We start from the raw sequence: 23,647 nt of genomic DNA on the forward strand, positions 1-23,647 counted from the left end.
GCTTCTTTTGTTCTGCCTCATAGGTTTTGGAGCATTGTGTTTTCATGACGTTTTTTTTTAGATTTTATATTTGATTTCTTCAAGGAACCATTTGTTGTTTAGTAGCATGTTGTTTAGATCACAAGTTTATGGTTTTTCTAGTTTCCTTTGGTTATATTCTTGTTTATTCTTATTTTATTCTTGTTGTTGTCAGACAAGATAGTTGATATAATTTTAGTTTTAATTTTAATTTTAGTTTTCTTAAATATACTAAGACTTGTTTTGTGGAGTTGCATATGATTAATGTTGAGAATGTTCCTTGGGCACTTGAAAAGAATATGTATTGTGTTTTATTTGAATGAAATATTTTTTTCTGTATCTAATAAGTCAACCTGATCAAATGCATTGTTTAAGGCCTGTATTTCTTTATTAATTTTCTGCCTGGATCATCTGTCCATCGATGTAAGTGAGCTTTTAAATTCCTGTACTTTTATTGTATTACTGTTCATTTCTCCATTTATACCTGTTAATTTTTGCTTTATGTGCTTAGGGGGAACCTGTATTGGGTGAATTGATAGTTTGAAAATAAGAGCTGGATCCATAAGAAATCAATTGACATTCAAATTTCAATTTTATGTACTTTTTTTTGGTAGAGAAGTCATTATGCAACACATATATCTGATAAAGTGCCTACATGCAGAATATGGAAAGAACTATAAAATCATCACGAAATGAATATGGATGAAAGACTTGAGCAGGCAGTTTATAAAACTGAATATTCAAATAGTCACAACAAGTAAAGGAAGTCCAGTTTCAGTAGTAATCAGGGAAATGCAAACTATAGTGAGTTACCAGTACTACATAGTTCAGAGTGGCTAAAATTTAAAAGAGTGATAATAGTATTAATAAACATGAGAAGCAACTGAAACACTCGTATATTGCTAATAATGTTATAAATTTGTACAGCTACTTTAAAAATTGGCTGGTATTCTCTCCTAAAGTTGAAGAGATATCTAGATATGTAGATAAACTATGACCCAAAAATTATTCTCCGGGTATATACCCAATGGAAATGTGTGAGTAAATGCAACAAAAGACATGTGCAAGAATTCTTAGAACAGCATTATTTAAATAAACACAAGCTGAAGAAAATTCAAATGTTTGTGGTAGTATAATGGATAAATGAATTGTGATATATAATGGAATATTATGCAGTGATGAAAAACCCAACTGTAGCTCCATTTAGTAACAGACAAATTTCCCAAACACTGTTGAGTGAATGGAAGTGAGACACAAAGCAATTACACTGAATCATTCAATTTGCCTGTTCAAAAACAGAACTCATCTATGGTGTTAAACCTCTGGATTAGAGAGGGTATAGTTATTAGAAGAGGACATGTTGTGAGGGAGATGGTTCTAGGAGGTTGGTGATGTTCTGTAACTTTTCCTTCATAGTGTTTAAACTGATGTGTTTGTTATGGAATAATTCCATGAGCTGTACACATGTAATCTGTGTTGTTTTTTGTTTGTTTTGGTAGTATAACTCTTGTATTTCAGTTAAAAATAGGTTTAAAAAAATCACATCTTTTATAACACCCTGACTCTCCAAGAGTTATTTCTCTTTCATCTATGAGTAGGTGTGATATAATGAATAAAGGACACCCCCCCAAAAAAAAGATATCCATTTTTAATCCCCAGAACCTGAAAATATATTACTTTGCATGGCAAAAAGAATTTTTCGGATGTGACTAAGATATTGAGATTGGGAGGTTATTATGGGTTATCTGGTTGTGACGAATGTAATCAGAAGGTCCTTCTGAGAGGGAGGTGTGGGGGTCAGAGGTAGAGTGATGTTGCCTGGGGACAACTTGACTGGTCACTGACAGCTTTGAAGATGGAAGGAGATTGTGAGCCAAGGAAGGAGGGCAGCCTCTAGAAGCTGGAAAAGGCAAGAAAACAGACTTTCCTTTAGAGCCTCCAAAAGGAATGAAGCTTTGCCAATAATTTGTGTTTAGTCTCATAAGACCCAATTTGGACATATCACCTCTGAAACTATAAAAGAATTAACCTGTTGTTTTAAGTCACCAAATCTGTGGTAATTTGTTACAGTAGCAATAGGAAACTAATAGTGGATAGTTCATGTGCAGTGTACTCTGACTTTGTACCTATCAGAGTACACTCTCCATAATAGTTGCTCTGTAAATTGTACTGAATGTATGATCAAGCTTCAAAAGTGTCATTCCTCATACGGTAAGGGGATTTTTGAAATAAATAAGGATGTTGAGAATTCAAGACCAGTATGCCGTCATGTGACCAGGCAGCTTCTACTAGTCTCTTTCCCTCTAATCTTCAAACTTCCTTAAACTTGAAAGGCTTAGAGTCTGGAGGTGAAGGAAAAGAGCACAGGGTTTGTAGTTATCAGGCACAACAAAATTGGAGAGGAGGATGCAGATGAAGATGGCATGATTAGGACTTTTCCTTAGTCTGTGAAAGGCATTTGTTGTCAAGAGGGAGATTAGAATATTTTACAAAAGAAATGTATAAAGAAATAAGATGGAGATAATAATGCTCTTGACATCCCAAATGGATTTTGTTGTAGGTCAACCACTCAGTTGTGTCCGACTCTTTGCAATTCCATGGACTGCAGCACACCAGACTTCCCCGTCCTTCACCATCTCCCAGAGCTTGCTCAAACTCATGTCTATTTGATGCCATACAATCATCTAGTCCTCTGTTGTCCCCTTCTCCTACTGCTGACAATCTTTCCCAGCATCATAGTCTTTTCTAATGAGTCCAGTCTTCGCATCAGGTAGCCAAAGAATTGGAGCTTCCAATGAATCATCAGTCCTTCCAATGAATATTGAGGATTGTTTTCCTTAAGGATTGACTGGTTTAATCTCCTTGAAGTCCAAAGGACTCTGAAGAGTCTTCTCCAACACCACAGTTCAAAACCATCAATTCTTCGGCACTCAGCCTTCTTTATGGTCCCCCTCTCACATCCATACATGACTATTAGAAAAACCATAGTTTTGACTATAGGACCTTTGGTGGTAAAGAAGTGTCTCTGTTTTTTAATATGCTGCTTAGGTTTGTCATAACTTTGCTTCCAAGGAGCAAGTGTCTTTCAATTTCATGGTTGCAGTCACCATCCACAGTGATTTTGGAGCCCAAGAAAATAAAATCTGTCACTGTTTCCATTGTTTCCTCATCGATTTGCCATGAAGTGATGGAACTGAATGCCATGATCTTCATTTTTTGAATGTTGAGTTTTAAGCCAGCTTTTTCGTTCCTCTTTCACCTTCATCAAGAGGCTCTTTAGTTCCTCTTCACTTTCTGCCGTAAGGATGATGTCATCTGGTTTTCTGACATTATTGATATTTCTCTCAGCAATCTTGATTCTAGCTTGTGCTTCATCCAGCCTAACATTTTGCATGATGAGAGTCCCTTGGACTGTAAGGAGATTCAACCAGTCCATCCTGAAGGATATCAGTCCTGGGTGTTCATTGGAAGGACTAATGTTGAAGCTGAAACTCCAATACTTTGGCCACCTGATGTGAAGAACTGACTCATTGGAAAAGACCCTGTTGCTGGGAAAGATTGAAGGCAAGAGGAGAAGGGGACGACAGAGGATGAGATGGTTGGATGGCATCACCGACTCAAAGGACATGAGTTTGAGTGGACTTCAGGAATTATGATGGACAGGCAGGCCTGGCATGCTGCAGTCCATGGGGTTGCAAAGAGTTGGACACGACTAAGCGACTGAACTGAACTGAACTGAACCCTGCATGTAAGTTAAATAAGCAGGGTGACAGTATATAGCTTTGATGTACTCCTTCCCAATTTTGAACCAGTCCATTGTTCAATGTCCCGTTCTAACTGTTGCATCTTGACCTGAACACAGGTTTCTCAGGAGGCAGGTAAGGTGGACTGGTATTCTCATCTCTTGAATAATTTTTCACAGTTTGTTGTGATCCACTTCACTTTCACTTTTCACTTTCATGTCTGGAGAAGGAAATGGCAAACCACTCCAGTGTTCTTGCCTGGAGAATCCCAGGGATGGGGGAGCCTGGTGGGCTGTCATCTATGGGGTCTCACAGAGTCAGACACAACTGAAGTGACTTAGCAGCGGCAGCAACACAGAGTTAAAGGCTTTAGCATAGTCAATGAAGCAGAAGTAGATGTTTTTCTAGAATTCCCTTGCTTTTTCTGTGATCCAGCGGATGTTGGCAATTTGATTTTTGGTTCCTCTGCATTTTCTAAATCCATCTTGAACATCTGGAAGTCATCGGTTCACGTACTGTTGAAACCTAGCTGGGACAATTCTGAGCATTTCTTTGCTAGTGAGGGAGATGAATCCTACTGTGCAGTAGTTTGAGCATTCTTTGGCATTGCCTTTCTTTGGGATTGGAATGAAAACTAACCTTCTCCAGCCCTGTGGCCACTGCTGAGTTTTTCACATTTGCTGGCACATTGAGTGCAACACTTTAACAGCATCATCTTTGATGGTTTGATATTTCAAATATCAGCTCAGCTGAAATTCTATCACCTCCACTAGCTTTGTTCTAAGGTCTACTTGACTTAGCACTCCAGGATATCTGGTTCTAGGTGTGTAATCACACCATCGTGGTTATCTGGGTCATTAAGATCTTTTATGTCTAGTACTTCTGTGTATTCTTGCCACCTCTTCTTAATATCTTCTGCTTCTGTTAGGTCCCTACCATTTCTGTCCTTTATTGTGCTCATCTTTGCATGAAATGTTCCCTTTGTATCTCTAATTTTCTTAGAGATCTCTAGTCTTTCCCATTCTATTGTTTTCCTCTATTTCTTTGCACTGATCACTTAGGAAGGCTTTCTCATCTCTCCTTGCTATTCTTTGGAACTCTGCACTCAGAGGGATGTAGCTTTCTTTTTCTCCTTTGCCTTTAGCTGCTCTTCTTTTCTCATCTATTTGTAAGGCCTCCTCAGACAACCGTTTTGCCTTTTTGCATTTCTTTTTCTTGGGGATGGTTTTGATCACTGCCTCCTCTACAGTGTTACAAACCTCCATCCATAGTTCTTCAGAAACTCTATCTATCAGATCTAATCCCTTGAATCTATTTGTCACTTCCACTGTATAATTGTAAGGGATTTGATTTAGGTCATACCTGAATTGCTTAGTGGTTTTCCCTACTTTCTTCAATGTAAGTCTAGTTATAATTACTAAGATCTGTTCCCAACCATAGAACACTTCTGACACTAAAAATGTGGGTTTTCCCTACCAAACAGTTCTCTAACTCTGTGCAGATACCAGCTGGGTGTTCTACAATTCAATTCAGTTCTGACACTAACTACTTGGAGTTAGTGCAGACCTCCCTTGTTAAGGGCTCAGCCCCACAAGACTGCCCTCCCACTTCAGATAGCAATTGCAAATATTGGGCCCCTAGTTACCCACAATTTATCTGACTTGTCTCAAAATTTGGGATTCCCATGACCCTCTCTTCTAGTTTGATAATTTACTATGACTAAACATGGAAATCAGGATCTTTTCTTATTTACTAGTTAAATATATAGATATACATATTTATATGTCCTTATAAAGGATGTTAGAAAATACATAAATGAAGAACCTGATTAAGAGGCACATAAGATGAGGGGCAGAAGTGTCCTGAATAGAAGGGTTTCTGTGACTATGGAGGTTGAGTTATACCACCTTTCTGCATGTGGGGTGTTCACCACCCTAGAAGCTCTCCACACCCTTTCCTTCATGGTTTTACAGAGATCCCATGACATAAGCATGATTAAATCACTGGCAACTCTGGACTAACTCAGTCTCTATCCCATTTCCCTCCTGGAGGTGTGAGGGGATTTGGAGCTCAAAGTTCCAACCCTCTAATCACATGGTTTCTTTGGCAAGCAACCTCCATCCTGAAACTGTCTAGGGGGCTCATGCAGAGTCACCTCATTAACATAAACTCAAGTATTCTTGACAGGGACTTTTTAGGAGTAACAAAAGAGGCTCCTCTCATCCCTGTAACTCATGAAGTTCCAAGAATTCTAGGCGCTCTGCTCCAGGAACCTGGACAAAGACTGCATATATCTTTATTATTATATCACATTATTGTACTAGTTAATAATGAGAAGTAATTGAAAACATTTCCTGGAAGCAGCCCCTTCCTTTTCCAGAAGAGACTCATCTGTGTTGCCAGTTTATTTCTCCTCTTGCCCCTCTTCCTCATTTTTCTTCATCTATGTGTAACCTGTTCATTGAATGAGCTGGACTCAGTGGTGTATAACTGGAATATTCCTTTAATTATCTCTACCCTTACTTGCCACCACGTTATTTTTGTTCTCCCTGCCCCCATTCCTGGTAATATTCTTGGGAAAGTGACTTTTCTAGTCACTATTAGAATAGTCTTAGGCATTGAAAGGTTTGGTCCTATCTACTATCAAAACTTCCATCTTTCATTAAATCCTAAGCTGGCTCTTTGACTACCTTTCACCACCTCCATCATGTTCAGGCCTGATTTACAATTTCATAGGACAGGAGGGAGTAAGTATGTCACGGCCTGTTTTCTTTTTCTCACTTCTTCACTTCATTTCCTCCTCCTACTCTCATTATTTGGTTTGAGGGATGAGAGCTGAAGGGTAGCTGTGGTGCTATTTGTGATTTGTCTTTTAGTTGTTGAATATACAATAGCTGCTTCTTGCGGTTGTGCTTTTGTGGAGTCTTCAGAATGCCCCCATACACTTAATGACCTGACAGTGTACTGTTTGCTGACCCTTTTTGCTGACATCCCAGGGGAGGCTCTTTGACTTTCCCCTCATTCCTGCTTCTGGCAATATATTTCCAGTTGTCTCTGCTGAAGTGGGTGGTGGGAGGGTTGGGGTGCGGGCGGGGTGAGCTGTGGGAGGGATGAGTGGTGAGAGGTGTGAGGAAACTCTTCGGCAGAGGATCCAATCTGTATCGCATAGACCTTGGAGAAATTCAGCATCTTGTTCAGGAGTAGAGGACCCTAGTGATCATAAGTAGATAGCTCCAGTCTCCATGTTAACTACCATTATTGCTGTTTCCTGGAGTTTGCTCAAACTCAGTGATGCTATCTAATCATTTCATCCTGTGCTACCTTCTTCTCTTTTTGCCTTCAATCTTGATATCTCCTCCAAATTAAAAGACATATAAGTCTGTCTTAAATCCCTATGGATTTAGGGATGACAGAAATATTTAGTCCATAATAGTCTGTAATACACTTCGTTCACTTAGAGACCTAGATGAAAATCTTCTTGGTGCAAATTTCCACCTTTTTTAAAGCATGTGCTGGTGCTCAGTCATGCTCAACTCTGCACCCTTATGGACTGTGGCCCACCAGGTTCCCCTGTCTATGGAATTTTCCAGGCAAGAATACTGGAGTGCATTGTCATTTCCTTCTCCAGGGGATCTCCCCAGCCCAGGGATTGAACTTCACCATCTCTTTTATCTCCTGCATCGGCAAGTGAGTTCTTCAACATTGGTGCCACCTGAGAAGCAACTCACATCTCATTTGTGTTATTTATCTTGTCCTAGAATCCATCACTCTCCTAGCCCCATTCCTGCAGGACCTGTCCTCTCTTGCTTAAATTACTCTGGAAATTCCCTACGTCTATTGATGTGGTGATCCCCAGTTCCTTTGTTTCCATGACCCACATTTTCAGTGACACTAAGAGACTCTTTCTACTGATTATGGGAACCTTACCTCCAGTGACCTTACAACTCTGGCCATCTCCAATCCCTATGACGTACACAGGGCCCAGCATCTCTGACTTTTGATGACTATAAGATTCACATTCCTATGAACTCTATCACCCTACTCCAGTGTTCCTCAGATCTCCCTCACTGACCTCAACCCATTGACACTTTGATCCTGACCCCACCTTGATGCCACTTTACTCTCCACTACTATCATAGAAAACCACATTCATATGTTTCCATCTACCCTCATCCCCAGCTTATGTCTAGCCATTTTGTAGGGAACTCTTGACACCATCTCTGAATTGCATTTAGTAATCACTCTCCTCAAATGCCTGAGGAATTGATAAAAAATTATTTGTTTATACACAAGACTTTTGCCTGAAAATCAGAGTTAATATATAATGCTTCTTAGTTAAATGTTTTAATGGACTTACTGAACAAATATGAAAAGCATTGAAAAAATGTTAACAGTGCACAGTTATCAAGGATGCAGTGTTGTCAGAGACAGGGGCTATATTGAGCATGGGTTCTGTTTTTATCACTATTTCAATTTCATGCTAGCCAGGCTCCTCTGCCCATGGGATTCTCCAGGCAAGAATACTGGAGTGGGTTGCTATTTCCTTCTCCAGGGAATCTTCCCGACCCTGGAATCAAACCCGGGTCTCCTGCATTGCAGGCAGACTCTTTACCAACTGAGCTATGAGGGAAGCCCTGACCTGGTCCACAGCCTTGATTAAAATGGCCGTTTTTCCCTGGTCATGAATCTTGTTCCATAAACGGGTCCTTCTCAGACTTGTGCAGAGCTCTAGGCTTTGAATAGCTAAACTCCTGTGAGTTTTTTCTTTACCTTTTTTAAAAAACATGCACAGGCAAGTGCCAAAGTGCCCAGGAAGAAGAGAAAAATGGTTAAATTACAAAAAGCTATTTAACTTCTATTTTTCATATTTGTTTAATATTGCTTCCTGAATTGATGCAAGCTCTATCCTGGTCAAGTTTCTGATTTTTTTTTTTATTCCTATAATAGAATAGCTCTAAATGGCATTATATTTGAGAATTAGAAATCTTGAATTTCCTATGAATGTTTTTGCATTCAAACATTAATAACTCTTCCTCACAATTTCAGAGAGTGAAAAAAAATACACTTAGAAATGAAAAGAATTTGTAACTTCCAGTCAATAACTGTATATTGATAAAAATATTCATATAGTTATTCTATAGATTTTGTAGCAGTCTGCAATGATTTTAATTTCCCTCTATGAAAATGACTTTCTTGAAGCTTTATATAACATTACATATTTAAAAATAAAAACATTCAGAATAATAATGTAAAATATCCAGTTGGTATATTAAATGGACTTTATTCGATTTTATCATGTACTCATATATATCAGTTATCTGTTTTTAAAGGAGGAATTGAGGCAAAGAAAAATAAGGTTCTTACTCAAGAAATCTTCAACTCTTGCTATGATTGATTTAGTTTTAGAGGTTTCATTTGAAAAAAAAGTTGATACAAGGAAGGTTTTCATTCTGAGTGGGTGGTATTTTAGGCTTGTTCTGGTAATGTGCCTTCTTTGTTTAGATACTGGAACTCTTATCTGGCCATTGAGTATTAATTTTTTTTCAAGTCATCAAGCACATCCTGCTTTGTGATTTTCTTCCAGGCATCAGGAATTTCACCTTTATTGATAAACTTTTTGTGATATTTTTCTTCTAGCTTTGATCTGAAGTGACAGACAAACCATTTCCAGTATGGCTGGGTGGATGTGTCTGGGGTGATGCTCCATGTGGCATATTCCCCTCCTGCTTCTCGATAGGTCTTATATGGGATTTTCCTGCCATCATTCAAAATAAAATTACAATCACTTGCTACTGAAGTAGTACAGAAATCAATGGTAAAATGGTCTGTTTGATACCACACCCATCCACCAAGAGCCTGTGGACGGTGGAAGGGAACACTGTGGTCTCCTTCATGGGTAGGGATTGTGTTTGTACAAATTGCTTTACAGAAGGGACACTGTTTCCAGCAGCCACAGAGATGTTCAGAGAGCATTTTCTGGATTTCAGGAATCATTTCTTCAACAAGTCTAGACATACAGTTCTGTTCTACCATCTTCATTTCAGGATCCAAAGCTTCACTCATGGCCTCTTTGATAAACTCAATATCTTTTATCTCCTGGTGTTCAATGCTTATCAAGTCTTTTCGTGGAAAGATCAAGGTACTCCCCAGGTGATCACAGAACAAATCTAGCCACCGAGACACTGTGCTGCTTGTATCTTTATCTGTTGCTGTAGATGCATGTATAGCTGAGAGGATGACATTCTTGATGTCATCTAAACTCATTTGTAGAAAAGTCTTTGTTTTTTCACTTCCTGTGTCAGAAAAATATCTTTTAACATGGTTTTCAATGTAATTCTTAAAAAATGATTCTGGCTGATGAAGGTACTGCCAGTAGTTATCAAAATTTTCCTCTTCTGCCAGAGAGATGAGAATGTGTTTCTCCAGGTTAGCTCTGTTTTCATTGAATGCCCGGCAGGTGGTTCGAATGTCCCCAGCAATTTTGAGGGCCATGTTTTTCCTTATGGTGCTGGAGACAGCAGGTGTGAGTTTCTTCCAGAGAAAATCAACAAATGTTTTAACTGAAGTTGCTCCTTGACAAGAGATCTTAAAGCTCATGAAGAAATCATCTTTCTTGCTTTGCAGATAGTTTACAGGATCATTTGCCCTCTTGAATGCCTTGTGCATCTCCTTAAACTTCACTGATGCTCTTTGGAATAAACACAATGATAAGTCTATTTCATACCTTCTTGTAAATGTGTATCTTTTCTGAGTGGGTACAGACTTCACCCCCTCTTTTATTATTCTCAGGATTTCATGGAAATAAGTTGGATTGTAATCATGCTTTTGCTGACATATTTTGTTAACAGTTTCATTAACTTTTGAAATAATGTCATCAGTAGTCAGAGTTATGAAGTGTATATCCTGGGCATCTATTGTCATTGAAGAGAGCCCGCAATATTTCCTGTGCTTCTTAACATGTTTGTCATAGTTGATTTCAAACTTTTCTCTAGAATAGTTCTTCAGTATGCTTGTGATATCTTTTTCCTTTTTGAAATAATCCAAAAGGATGTCTTCAGATTCCACTTCAATTGTAGGCTCTGTGGCTTGAGGGAGACTTGAGGACACATCATCGACCCATTTTTCCCAAAGTGGGTTGAATTTCTCATGGAGCTCTTCCTCACTCAATTCTGTGTCATTTAGTGATAAAGCCAAAGTCCGGCTTTTTTCTAATAATTCCTTTTCATAACCTGACTTTTTGTTATCCAGTTCCTCTTGATTTTTTTTTAAACTAATAAGTTCTTTGGCTTGTCTTTGGCCGTCTAAAATTAGTGCCTCTTTAAGGGTTATTAGTTTATTTCCAAAATTTCCTTTCCACTGAACCAGCACTTCCCTATCTGGGTCTTCATTAAAATATTTTTCAAGTTCTTGCTTGATGGCTTCATAGGTCTCTGCAACTGGAGCCTCCAGGGTATATGTTTCAAGTGTCTGGATTTTTCCATTCTGAATCTGGTTGATCAGCTGCTCCTGTAAGCTCCGCACATGACTCCTCAGCTTCCATGTCCAGGAGTTATACATGGTTTCCAGTTTGCTCATGGCCATGACTTCTTGAGTGTTCCTGAAGCTGAAAATAAAGTTCTCATTCAGTAGGGCTCTCCACAAATCTTGAACTCGGAATTTTACATCTGATATTTTCATGATGCTTCCCCTAGATTCCTGTTGGGCAGTCATAAGAATTCTGCTTTTTAGTTCCTGAACATTGTGGCTGTAGCGAGGATTGGGAGGGGCCATTGGGGGATTGCCATCCCAGAGGTGAGCAAAGTAGTAGACGTGGTTATTGGCATCAAACTTAATGACATCACTAAAGCAGGTTACATCGGAGCACTGCTCTTCTTCAGCTGCTATTGCTGCCATTTGGTCCAATCTCTGCTCTAGCCGCCTTCTTCCGTCCATAATTTTGTCTTTAGCTGTAACTTCCCCCACATTCTGATGGACAAAGAGGCAACTGGGAGAGATTTTTACTTGTTTCATCCTCAGAAAAGCTTGGACAACTATTTGCAGAATATCTTGCATTTCTGATGGATTTTCCCCCATAATATTGATCAGAGTCAAGTTTCCAAGTCCGATGACAAAGGTTGCCAACTCATTGTCATGATTCTGGGACTTGTTGCTGAGTTCTGGGGCTCGAAGTCCCTCTGTGTCCACAACAAGCACAAAGTCAAAGCCAAGTTCAGCTGTGAATGTCTCCTCCACTTTCAGAAGCTGCATGTAAGCCCCCCGAGTACACCTCCCAGCACTGACAGTGAACTGCAGCCCAAAAAGGGCATTCAGCAGGGTGGACTTCCCTGAACTCTGCAGGCCAAGGACAGAGACAACAAAGAGCCGCTTGTTCCCAAGTTTCTCAGAGAGCTTGTCAAAAACAGCTGCCACCCACCTCAGGGGCACATATGAAACATCCCCATCCATCAGCTCAATGGGAACACCAGATATCATCAGATCTGCAGCAATGTGGGGAAGGGAGAGAAATAGGGTATTTTTCATGGATGAATCTTCTTCCAGAGTTTCATAGATCTGGCCAGCTTCTGTGAGAATGTGCTCAATTCCTAAGGTACAGTCATTAATCTCTCTGGAAATAGCTTCTATCTCATTCTGACAGTCTTTCAGAGCACTACTCTTTGTGGCCTCTTGCTTTTCCTTTTGAACCAATGCCTTTTTCTTCTCATTTAGATTTTCCAAGTGTCCTGCAGTCAGCTTGTCCAAAGCTACTTTCAGCCATTGGAGGAAGTAGAGTTTGGTGTGAGTTTCTGAATGATTTTGGAGAATTTCAAGGACCGAACCCATTAAAACATTGAGAGGAATGGTTTTTTTCAACTGTTCCTGTCTTATCATTTTTTTTTCTGTCTCAGTCTCACTTTTGTGTTGTTCAATGCTGCGATTTCCCTTTTCTCGCAGATGATAGAGTTCTCTGTCCTTTTCACACCAACGTTGCCACAGTTTTCCCTGAAGAGGTAGTAAGTTTTCCTTGACCTGAGGTATTCCCATTTCTCTCAGTAGGGTCATTAGAGCCTCTGCCTTTTCTTTGGCTTCCTTGCAATCTCTCTGGTCTTCATCAATAAGCATTCCTTGCTTGCGCGCAACTTGGGCACAGTTCTCCAAGCTGAGTGCAGTGTTAGAGAGCTTCAGCAAATGTCCGATTGCAGTTGTGAGCTCCTCTATTAATTCTGCCTCATTTCGGTTCCTGATCCCAATTCTCACTTTTGGGCTAGAATAATTGACTGTGCCTTTTCCTCTATCATCTAGCAACAAGATTAAAGGTCGTGATGACTGCCACATGTCACTGACTATTTTTCGGTTTCCTTTATTGTCATCAGAAGTTGACATGAGGACCACAATTATGGAAGAGACTTCCTGCAAAAAGGCGAGCTGCTTCTCATGTTCCTTTGCATCTCCATGAAGATTGGTAAAGGTCAAGCACTTGTCAAATCTGTCCTGCTCTTCCCCCCGAGGACAGAACCAGGCGACCTCCACCACTCCTCCCATCAAGAGACAGTCTCTGCTGCTGCCTTTGCAGTGTCGGTGAAAAAAGACATCATGTTTGCGTTCACTGAGAAGACAGTTCATGATCTGAGATTTGGAGGCAGAGAAACCAGTTCCAACTCTAATAAAGGACACAATGGGGACAGAAACATGACACATCCGGTGATTCATGTAATTGTCCTTCTGCTCATTTATTGATTTCCCTTCTTGCTGCCAGCTCCTTCGAATTTGACGGAGAGACCAGAGACAGAATTCAATTTGAGCATTGTAAGGATTAGGTATGAGAAGGGGGAGGGCAAACTGACAAATGGAAAGTTTGTCCAAAATATATTGTCTGGCAAAATGATCTGCACAGTGAAGAATTGCCATCTGTATATCCATTGGGTGAATATATTGCGTGATACTTGTGTCTGAAGGATTAGTGGAGTTATCACTGTCTTCAAGAAATTCTTCATATGGATCAAAGGCCTCCTTTTCTTGATTTGAAGTGCTTGAATAGACTTGGTTCTCTGTGTATTTTTCATGTTTGATGATCAGGTATCTCAGCCCATAATCCAGCATCAATAGCTTTTGTAGGAAATAGAAGGGAAGTTCTCTTTCAGAGCAGGGCTGGGTGTTGTACGTAGAAGTCTTGTGGATCAGTTGGATGTTAGCTGTGCTCATTTTTCTTGGGTAGTAACGTTTGAGACCTAAACGTTCAAGTAAGTCTTGGAAGGCTACATTTTCTATCATATCCTGTTCGTTATTTTCATTATCATGTAGTTCATGGAGGTGTTTCTTTTCATTAAAGAGACTTTGTAGTTCTTTTCTATCTTTATCCATTTGTGGTAAACTGATGATGGCTTCATAATCCCCATCAGTGAGTAATTTCAAGGCTTTTTCTAGGTTTTCCCAGTCATGATCTGCTCCAAGTTTGGTGAGGACATGTACAACTTCTTTAGTTAAAGACTGTCCCAGGTGATGTCTTATCAATGCCAAGCGTTCTGTTTTTTCCTCTGAAGAAACAACTTTGCTGCCAGCTGTAGCTGTCAGACCTGTGAGCACCAGGAATGCCTGAGCCCTGCAGTTGCAAATATTTTTGAGCTCTTGGTATTTATTTTGCGCAGTTTGCATTTGATCCAATAGGAAGCCTAACTCATCATACCCCAGGAGATAATGAAATATATTGTCAACCACATGATATCCTGCACCAGATGCTATCAAAAGTAACAAGATGTGTGTGTCTGGCTGCCCTGTTTCTTGGAGGTAATTCAAGAAGCAGTCAAGAGACAAGCTGACCTTATAAGTCAGCTTCCTTTGAGCTTCCTCCACTGTTTCTGTGGACTCACATTTACCTTTCTGTTCCATAAGGTCATTCTTAGTTTCTTTATAGGTTTTAATTAATTCAGAAAGTTGGGTGATGTTGACAGGCTCTGACTGGAAGATCCACTGCATGATGGAATGAAACTGAGGAAAGTTTGTCATTCTGTGGATGTGAGGATAAAAAAGGTGTTGCAGCTGAGATTTAATAACTGTACTTTTATAAATGGAAGACTTTTTGCAAAAGTTCACTGTGTTTACCAAAAAATTCTGTAGACCCATATCTGTGAGGCATACATTAATCCAGGTGTCACAGCTTTTTATTTTTTGGCTCAACATTTGCATGAAATTTATTAGCTGTTGCAGCTGCTCTTCAGGATCAGATACTTCCCAGGATTTCACATTTTCTAGAAAAGCCCTAACCTCTTTCTCAACAGTCTGTAATTCTTTCTCCTTCTCAGGAGTCAGTAATTCTTCGCCTTCCTGGATCTGGGCAGTAAGACTAGTCAGAGCAGTGTAGCTGTCTTTCAGGCAGTTGGCTACCTGAAGAGGATCCTTAAAATCATTTCTGTGATTGGAGAGGATAATATCCCAAACAGGCACCAACTGAAGTACCCTGTCAGTGACATACCAGGTTTGGTTACTAGCCATTAGGCCAAATTTCCATTGTAAAAAGCCATTTGCTTCTGGTGGACCACCTGTCTGGGCCACAGACAATTGGACTTTGGTTTGGAGATTTTGGAAGTTCGTGTTCTGAGAAGTTCTTTCTGAATGAGAGTCTGACACATCCACACCTGTAGCAATGTTCACATCAAAGCCACCGTAACTGCCCCTTATGTAAATATCCAGGGCCTCTGCTACTTGCTGTTTCACTTCTGCCAGCTGCTCTTTTTGGAAACCCTCTGAAATTGCTTTCCACCAGTAGATTCCTCCCAAGTGCAGAGGGCCCTGGTTAGCATGAGACCCAAACCTCTGGAAGAAGGCTTCAGCCCTATGCCTTCGCAAGAGAAGTTGGTCTGGGTCTTCCTGATCCAAAACCCCTTCAATGCATTTCAATTCCTGTAGAGCTGCCTTGGAGAGCTGGAGTTGCTCAATGGGAAAGTGGCAGGAGGCCAGTGGGATGTAGGTGAATTTGACTGAACAGAAGTAAGACTGCTCAGAATGTGCCTGTCTAGTTTCCTTGGATTCTGACTGATATCCCCAACCTCCACCCTTTGCTGAGGCAGTTACACTGAAGCCCAGTTTCTCTACCATCTGGGTGAACATGGATTCTTCTTGAGAAGATGTAAATTCGTTTGTTTCTGTCTGTGTACCCTGCTCAGCACCACAGAGTGAGAAATCCTTGGGGACACGGAGTAGCTCTTCTCTCTTCTCTATCAGACCCCTTTGGTTGCTGGTTTTGTAAATTCCCTGCAGGGCCAGTCCTCCAGATGCCCATCTCACCAGCTCTCTATCTGAGAGGTTTTTCCTGTGAAACAGTGTTCCCTCCATAAGGTTTAGTTGTCTCTGTATGTTTTCCATGAGTTCTTTTAGGGACTTATTGTGGCACAGCCTGTTCTCTTTAAGGATCTCCATTACCTGCCTCAGTTCTGCCTCCACTTTACTCACTGTCTCTTCCTGTTGCTGCCTCCCTTCTAACAGCAACTCTTTCAGCTCCTGCAGTGTCTGTTCTGTCTGCTGCTGCTTTTTCTTTATTGTTTCCACCTGAGACTCCTGTAGCTCTGAAAGAGTATTTGAGCATGACAGGTTAAGCATCTTCTCCAGGGCTTTTCTCTCCCAGGCATGTCGTGCTTGGGATTTCAGCTCCTGGAAGTCTTTCTCTTCTAGGTATTGTAAGGCCTGGGCACAGGTCACACCCAGGTGTTCCTCCAGCTTTGGCAACCAGTACTTAACTGGCAGTCCTACTTCTCTCAGCATCTGTTGGAGATCTTTCCTCCTATTGCCTCTGAGCAGGGTCTCAGCAGCAGTTGAATCTGCTGTGTCCATGGCTGTAGGAAGAAAAGACCCTCAGTTAGCCTGTGTCATGACTTGAAGAAGTGTCTGCCACATAGCCCCAAGGGTGAGTATACTAAAGATGGGCTTCCCAAGTGGCACTGGGGGTAAAGAACCAGCCTGCCAATGCAGAGGACATAAGAGACATAGGTTTGATCCCTGTTAGGAAAGATCCCCTGGAGGAGGGCATAGCAACCCACTCCAGTATTCTTGCCTGGAGAATCCTGTGCACAGAGGAACCTGTATTAAAGATACAAGTCTGTGAGGCCTCGTCATCCCCTGTTTTCATTGTTCCAACAACTGTATTTTGTGAACACTTTGAATAATTTTTGTGTGTGTCCAAGATATTATGTGTATGGTCTCAACATGGATTACCTTTTTGGTTGCTTGAATGAGCTGGAACTTAATAGCTTGACCTTTGACATTTCTTATTACACATGAAGAGCATTAAGCTGAAGGTAGGAGTTTGAAAATATGCATGATTTTGATAGCTAGATGTTAATTTGTTTTTAAAAAAAGACTAGAACTACTAATTATTTTTCCTCCATAAGTTTCTGTCAAACCTGTGTCAAATGGTTCCCATTCTCTCTTTGTCACTTCTTAGTCCATTTCATTAACTACTCTCCTGTTGCTTAAAATACACTTGGCAGATGTCAGTGTCATGAGGACATAAGATGTTTGTCTTTTTTCCCCCTTTTAAAACAACAAATTTGACACCCATTTGTGAACAAAAGTGTATCTTTGGAGTTGTGTGATCTACCAACACTTACCAGCGGATGCAGGAGTAGTCTTGATGACCTGCACACCTGGTAATAGGCAGAAGACCTCCTTATGGCCTGAGCAGAGAGCGGAGACAGTGAACCTTCCCCAGCTTCTATCACCACCCTTGGGGGGGGAAAAAAAAACCGGAGAGTGCTTACCAAGATAGGTACTCACAGATAAGAGAGAATTTGGGGAAGTCCAGTCTTCCTAAGAGGAGATTCCAGCACAGCTTGGTAACATTACATGTGGCTAAACTATCTCATGTCTGTGACAGCTCCAGTGGGGAAAACGAGAGTGAATATTGAATGCTCAGTTAACCCAGTTGTGGGGGACATGGCTGGAGAAACCCATTTATCTGCAACAGTACCCAGGGTACTGAGGCAGGACCTCTATGAATGGGAGGAGGGAATAGATCAGGAAAGAGGCAGTTAGGAATCTCAAAGGGCATTTAAAGGATGCAGTCCCTATTGATTCCCCCCCCCCCCCAGGACTTCATCAGGAAGTCTTCCCATGAACCTTTGGGAGAACTTTACCTGAGGATTGGCCTCCCAAGTCTGTGGGCACCTCTTATCGCCTAAATGGTAAGCCTACAACTACTCCAACTCTGTGGCTAATTCCTGTGTGCACTCCTGAGTTTAGTTAGCATCAAGAACTATTAGTAGGTTGGTAAATTATGTGCTTTCAGAAAACAGACTGTTGGGAAGAGAGAAGCCACACACTCAAGGTATATTGCCACCTTCCAGAAGATAGGAAAGTTTCCAGTTGTCAGCTTGGTGAGTTATAAGAACCAGAGAAAATATGAAAACTTGAGAATTCTGCCATGAAAGACATTAAGAAAAGTAGGACAGGTGTACCCATACAAACGTAGAGAAAATCTCAGATATTAACAGCACCAGGAAACAGAATGTCCCACATGAAATCATACAGTAAGATTTAAGGAGGTGTCTGCTATTTCAAGGGCTTCCAAGTTGGCTCAGTGGGTAGAGAATCTGCCTGCAATGCATGAAACTCGGGAGATGTGGGTTTGATAACTGGGTTGAGAAGATCCCGGAGGAGGGCATGGCAACTCAGTCTAGTATTCTTGCTTGGAGAATCCCATGGACAGAGGAGCCTGGCAGGCTACAGTCCATGGGGCTGCAAAGAGTCGTACATGACTGAAGTGACTGAGTATGCATGCTCGCACGCACACTGCTATTTCAAATGCTAGAACAGCAGTGCAAAGCTACAAGGACATGAAAAATAAGGAAGCATGTCATCATGATAAAATAATAATTCTCTAATAACCTAGATCCCTTGAAGAAGGAAATGGCAATGCACTCCAGTATTCTTGCCTGGAGAACCCCATGAACAGAAGATCCTCGCAGGCTATAGTCCATGGGGTCACAAGAGTCAGACATGAGTTAACAACTAAACCACCACCACCACCAATGACCTAACTCAAAGTTAGGTTAACCTAACAAAGTTTAGTGACTTGGTTAATAAATAATTCAAAGTAATTATTTTAAGGGAACTCAGTGAGCTACAGAAATCCCAGACAATGATAATTAAATTGTTGTTTAGTCACTAAGTTGTGTCAGACTCTTTGTGAGCCCAGGGACTGCAACACACCAGGCTTCCCTGTCCTTCACTATCTCCCTGAGTTTGCTCAAACTCATGTTCATAGGGTTGGTGATGCCATCCAACCATCTCATCCTCTGTCACACATTTTTCCTATTGCCTTCAGTCCTTCCCAGCATCAGAGTCAAGGGAATGGCAGGACACACTTAAAGTAATGAAAGAGAATAACCTACAACCCAGATTACTGTACCCAGCAAGGATCTCATTCAGATATGAAGGAGAATTCAAAAGCTTTACAGACAAGCAAAAGCTGAAATAATTCAGCACCACCAAGCCAGCTCTTCAACAAATGCTAAAGGATCATCTCTAGACAGGAAACACAGAAAGGTTGTATGAACGCAAACCAAAAACAACAAAGCAAATGGCAAAGGGACCATACCTATCAATAATTACCTTAAGTGTAAATGGGTTGAATGCCCCAACCAAAAGACAAAGACTGGCTGAATGGATACAAAAACAAGACCCCTATATATGCTGTCTACAAGAGACCCACCTCAAAACAAGGGACACATACAGACTGAAAGTGAAGGGCTGGAAAAAAATATTTCACGCAGAGACCAAAAGAAAGCAGGAATCGCAATACTCATATCAGATAAAATAGACTTTAAAAGGCTGTGAAAAGAGACAAAGAAGGACACTACATAATGATCAAAGGATCAATCCAAGAAGAAGACATAACAATTATAAATATATATGCACCCAACATAGGAGCACCGCAATATGTAAGGCAAATGCTGACGAGTATGAAAGGGGAAATTAACAATGACACAATAATAGTGGGAGACTTTAATACCCCACTCACACCTATGGATAGATCAACTAAACAGAAAATTAACAAGGAAACACAAACTTTAAATGACACAATGGACCAGCTAGACCTAATCGACATCTATAGGACATTTCACCCCAAAAAAATCAATTTCACCTTTTTCTCAAGTGCACATGGAACCTTCTCCAGAACAGATCACATCCTGGGCCATAAATCTAGCCTTGGGAAATTCAAAAAAATTGAAATCATTCCAGTCATCTTTTCTGACCACAATGCAGTAAGACTAGATTTCAATTACAGGAAAAAAACTATTAAAAACTCAAACATATGGAGGCTAAATAACACCCTCTGAATAACCAACAAATCATAGAAGAAATCAAAAAAGAAATCAAAATATGCATAGAAATGAATGAAAATGAAAACACAACCCAAAACCTATGGGACACTGTAAAAGCAGTGCTAAGGGGAAGGTTCATAGCATTACAGGCTTACCTCAAGAAACAAGAAAAAAGTCAAATAAATAACCTAACTCTACACCTAAAGCAATTAGAAAAGGAAGAAATTAAGAACCCCAGGGTTAGTAGAAGGAAAGAAATCTTAAAAATTAGGGCAGAAATAAATGCAAATGAAACAAAAGAGACCATAGCAAAAATCAACAAAGCTAAAAGCTGGTTTTTTGAAAAGGTAAACAAAATTGACAAACCGTTAGCCAGAACAAACCGTTAGCCAGAAACAAAGAGAGAAGAACCAAATCAACAAAATTAGCCAGAACAAACCGTTAGCCAGAAACAAAGAGAGAAGAACCAAATCAACAAAATTAGAAATGAAAATGGAGAGATCACAACAGACAACACTGAAATACAAAGGATCATAAGAGACTACTACCAGCAGCTCTATGCCAATAAAATGGACAACTTGGAAGAAATGGACAAATTCTTAGAAAAGTATAACTTTCCAAAACTGAACCAGGAAGAAATAGAGAATCTTAACAGACCCATCACAAGCACAGAAATCGAAACTGTAATCAGAAATCTTCCAGCAAACAAAAGCCCTAGACCAGATGGCTTCACAGCTGAATTCTACCAAAAATTTAGAGAAGAGCTAACACCTATTTTACTCAAACTCTTCCAGAAAATTGTAATGAAGGTAAACTTCCAAACTCATTCTATGAGGCCACCATCACCCTAATTCCAAAACCAGACAAAGATGCCACAAAAAAAGAAAACTACAGGCCAATATCACTGATGAACATAGATGTAAAAATCCTTAACAAAATTCTAGCAAACAGAACTCAGCAACAGAGTCTTTTCCAAAGAGTCTGCTCTTAGCATCATGTGGCCAGAGTATTGGAGCTTCAGCTTCAGCGTCAGTCCTTCCGATAAATATTCAAGGTTGATTTCATTTATGATTGACTGATTTGATCTCCTTTCTGTCCAAGCACCATGGTTTAAAAGCATCAGTTCTTTGGCACTCAGCTTTCTTTATGGTCCAACTCTCAGATCCATACGTGACTACTGGAAAAACCATAGCTTTGACTATACAGACCTTTGTTGGCAAAGGTCCAACTTTTTAATATGCTGTCTAGGTTTGTCACAGCTTTTCTTCCAAGGAGCAAGCATCTTTTAATTTCATGGCTGCAGTCACCGTCTACAGTGATTTTGGAGCCCATGAAAATAAAATCTGCCAAAAATCTGCCACTGCTTCCACTTTCTCCCCATCTATTTGCCATGAAGTGATGGAACCAGATGCCATGATCTCAGTTTTTTGAATCGAGTTTTAAGCCAGCTTTTTCACTCTCCTCTTTCACTTTCATCAAGAGGCTCTTTAGTTCCTCTTCACTTTTTGCCATAAGGGTGGTGTCATCTGCATATCTGAAGTTATTGATATTTCTCCCAGCAGTCTTGATTCTAGCTTGTGCTTCATCCAGCCCAGCGTTTCACATGATACACTCTGTATATCTTGACCTGTATACAGGTTTCTCAGAAGGCAGGTAAGGTGGCCTGGTATTCCTGTCTCTTTAAGAATTTTCCATAGTTTGTTGTGATCTACACAATCAAAGGCTATAGTGTAGTCAATGAACCAGATGTTTTTCTGGAATTCCCTTGCTTTTTCTGTGATCCAGCAGATGTTGGCAATTTGATCTCTGGCTCCTCTGCCTTTTCTAAATCCAACTTGTACACCTGGAAGTTCTCAGTTCATGTACTGTTGATGTCTAGCTTGAATGATTTTGAGCATTACCTAGCTACCATTGAAATGAGCATAATAGATTGAAGAAGACACAAATAAGTGGAAAGATATCTCTATGCTCATGGAGAATTGACATTGTTAAAATATGCATACCTCACAAAGACATCTATAGATATATCATAATCCTTATTATAATTCTAAGGCATTTTTTCACTGAAATCATCAAAAGCAACCCTAAAATATGTATGAAATCACAAATGATCCCTAATAGCCAAAGCAATCCTGTAAAGAAGAAGAAAGCCAGAGACAGTACAATTGTTGATTTCCAACTATATTAGAAATCTGTATTAATTTTAAAACCAGCACAAAATAGATACATAGACTAATGAAACAGAATAAAGAGCCCAGAAAGAAACCTCTGTATGTGTGGTCAACTTAAATTTGACAGGGGAACCACAAACACTCAAGGGGTAGTGGATTGTCTCTCCAACAAATGATGCTGGAAAAACTGGATCTCCACATGCAGAAAAAAGAAATTAGTCCCTCATCTTACATCACTCATAAAAATCAACTCAAAGTGGATTAAAGACTTAAGCAGAAGACTGGATTAGGTAAAACTCAAAAAAATGAACATAGGAGAGCAGCTCCTTTGAAGGAGGAAACAGACAGAACAGGCTCCATCTTGAAAGCAGGACTCCATCTTGGGCCAAACTGTGGACTTTGAGCTATATGCCCAGTATCTTTGGAAACGACATACCAACTGGAAAACCTGACCCTCTGGATGGAAGAGCCCCAGGGCTCGTACCTAGACTCTCCATAACCTAAAAGAATACCCTAATTATCTGTGTAAACAAATAGAATCATAAATTCTATTATGCTTATTGAGGTATGACCACAGGCCTATTGATAATTCTCCACTTTTAACTACCTAGGCTTAAGGCATATGAATCATGCGTCAACTTTGATTGTATCTTTCTTTTCCTTGGTTCAGACTAGTTTCAGGGAATTTGGGGAGGTGGGTTTGGGCACACACACTTATAAGGTTTTCACAAAAACTGGTCAGGGTCCTTGGATAAGAGGAGACTCTGCCTTGGGCCCGCTGGTGTAATAAACTGCACTCCACTATCTGCATTTTCCTTCTGAGTGAGTTTGTTTCCTGGAACATGTGGCTACAACACCTTGACATTGTTCTTCACAATGATATTTTTTGGATATGACCCCCAAACTTAAGCAGCAAAAGCCAAAATCAGCATGTAGGATTACATCAAGCTAAAGTTTTTGCACAGTGAGAGAAATAATTAAAAAAATGGAAGGTAACCTTCAGAACAGGAGAAAATATTTGCCATCCAAATATTGAATAAGGACTTACTCATAAAAACACATAAAAATTCATACAACCAAATAACAGAACCCAAAAAATTTCAATTGAAAAATGAGCAGAGAAGATAAATAGGCATTTTTTCCAAAGAAGATATTCAGATGTCCAACAGATATGTAAAATGATGCTCAACACTAATGGTCATCAGAGAAATGCAAAGCAAGACTGCAATGAGATGTTATCTCACTTTGATTAGAATACTCTCAGCAAGAAGACAAGAGATAACAAGTATTGGTGAGGATGTGGAGAGAAGGAAATCCCACTGTTGGTGTGAATGTAAATTGTTTCAGTTACTATGGGAAACAGTGTAGAAGTTCCTCAAAAATTTAAAAAAGAACTACCATATTATCTAGCTACTTTGGTTAT

General features: G+C 40.1%; 1 protein-coding gene across 1 annotated transcript in view; it reads right to left on the bottom strand.

Moving 5' to 3' along the window:
• Positions 1-9,034: 9,034 nt before the first annotated feature.
• The window catches only part of LOC122694911 (interferon-induced very large GTPase 1-like), a 55,723-nt gene continuing 41,110 nt past the window's right edge, over positions 9,035-23,647 (bottom strand). The window contains exons 4-5 of the mRNA XM_043904305.1: positions 17,339-17,453; positions 9,035-16,564 (exon numbers count right to left, since the gene is read on the bottom strand). Of these exons, the coding sequence (XP_043760240.1) occupies positions 9,294-16,562 (7,269 nt within the window). The 5' untranslated portion in view covers positions 16,563-16,564; positions 17,339-17,453 and the 3' untranslated portion in view covers positions 9,035-9,293. The remainder of the gene's footprint in view (positions 16,565-17,338; positions 17,454-23,647) is intronic.

This window comes from Cervus elaphus, chromosome 1 (assembly GCF_910594005.1).
Source record: "Cervus elaphus chromosome 1, mCerEla1.1, whole genome shotgun sequence".
Classification (NCBI taxonomy): Eukaryota; Metazoa; Chordata; class Mammalia; order Artiodactyla; family Cervidae; genus Cervus; species Cervus elaphus.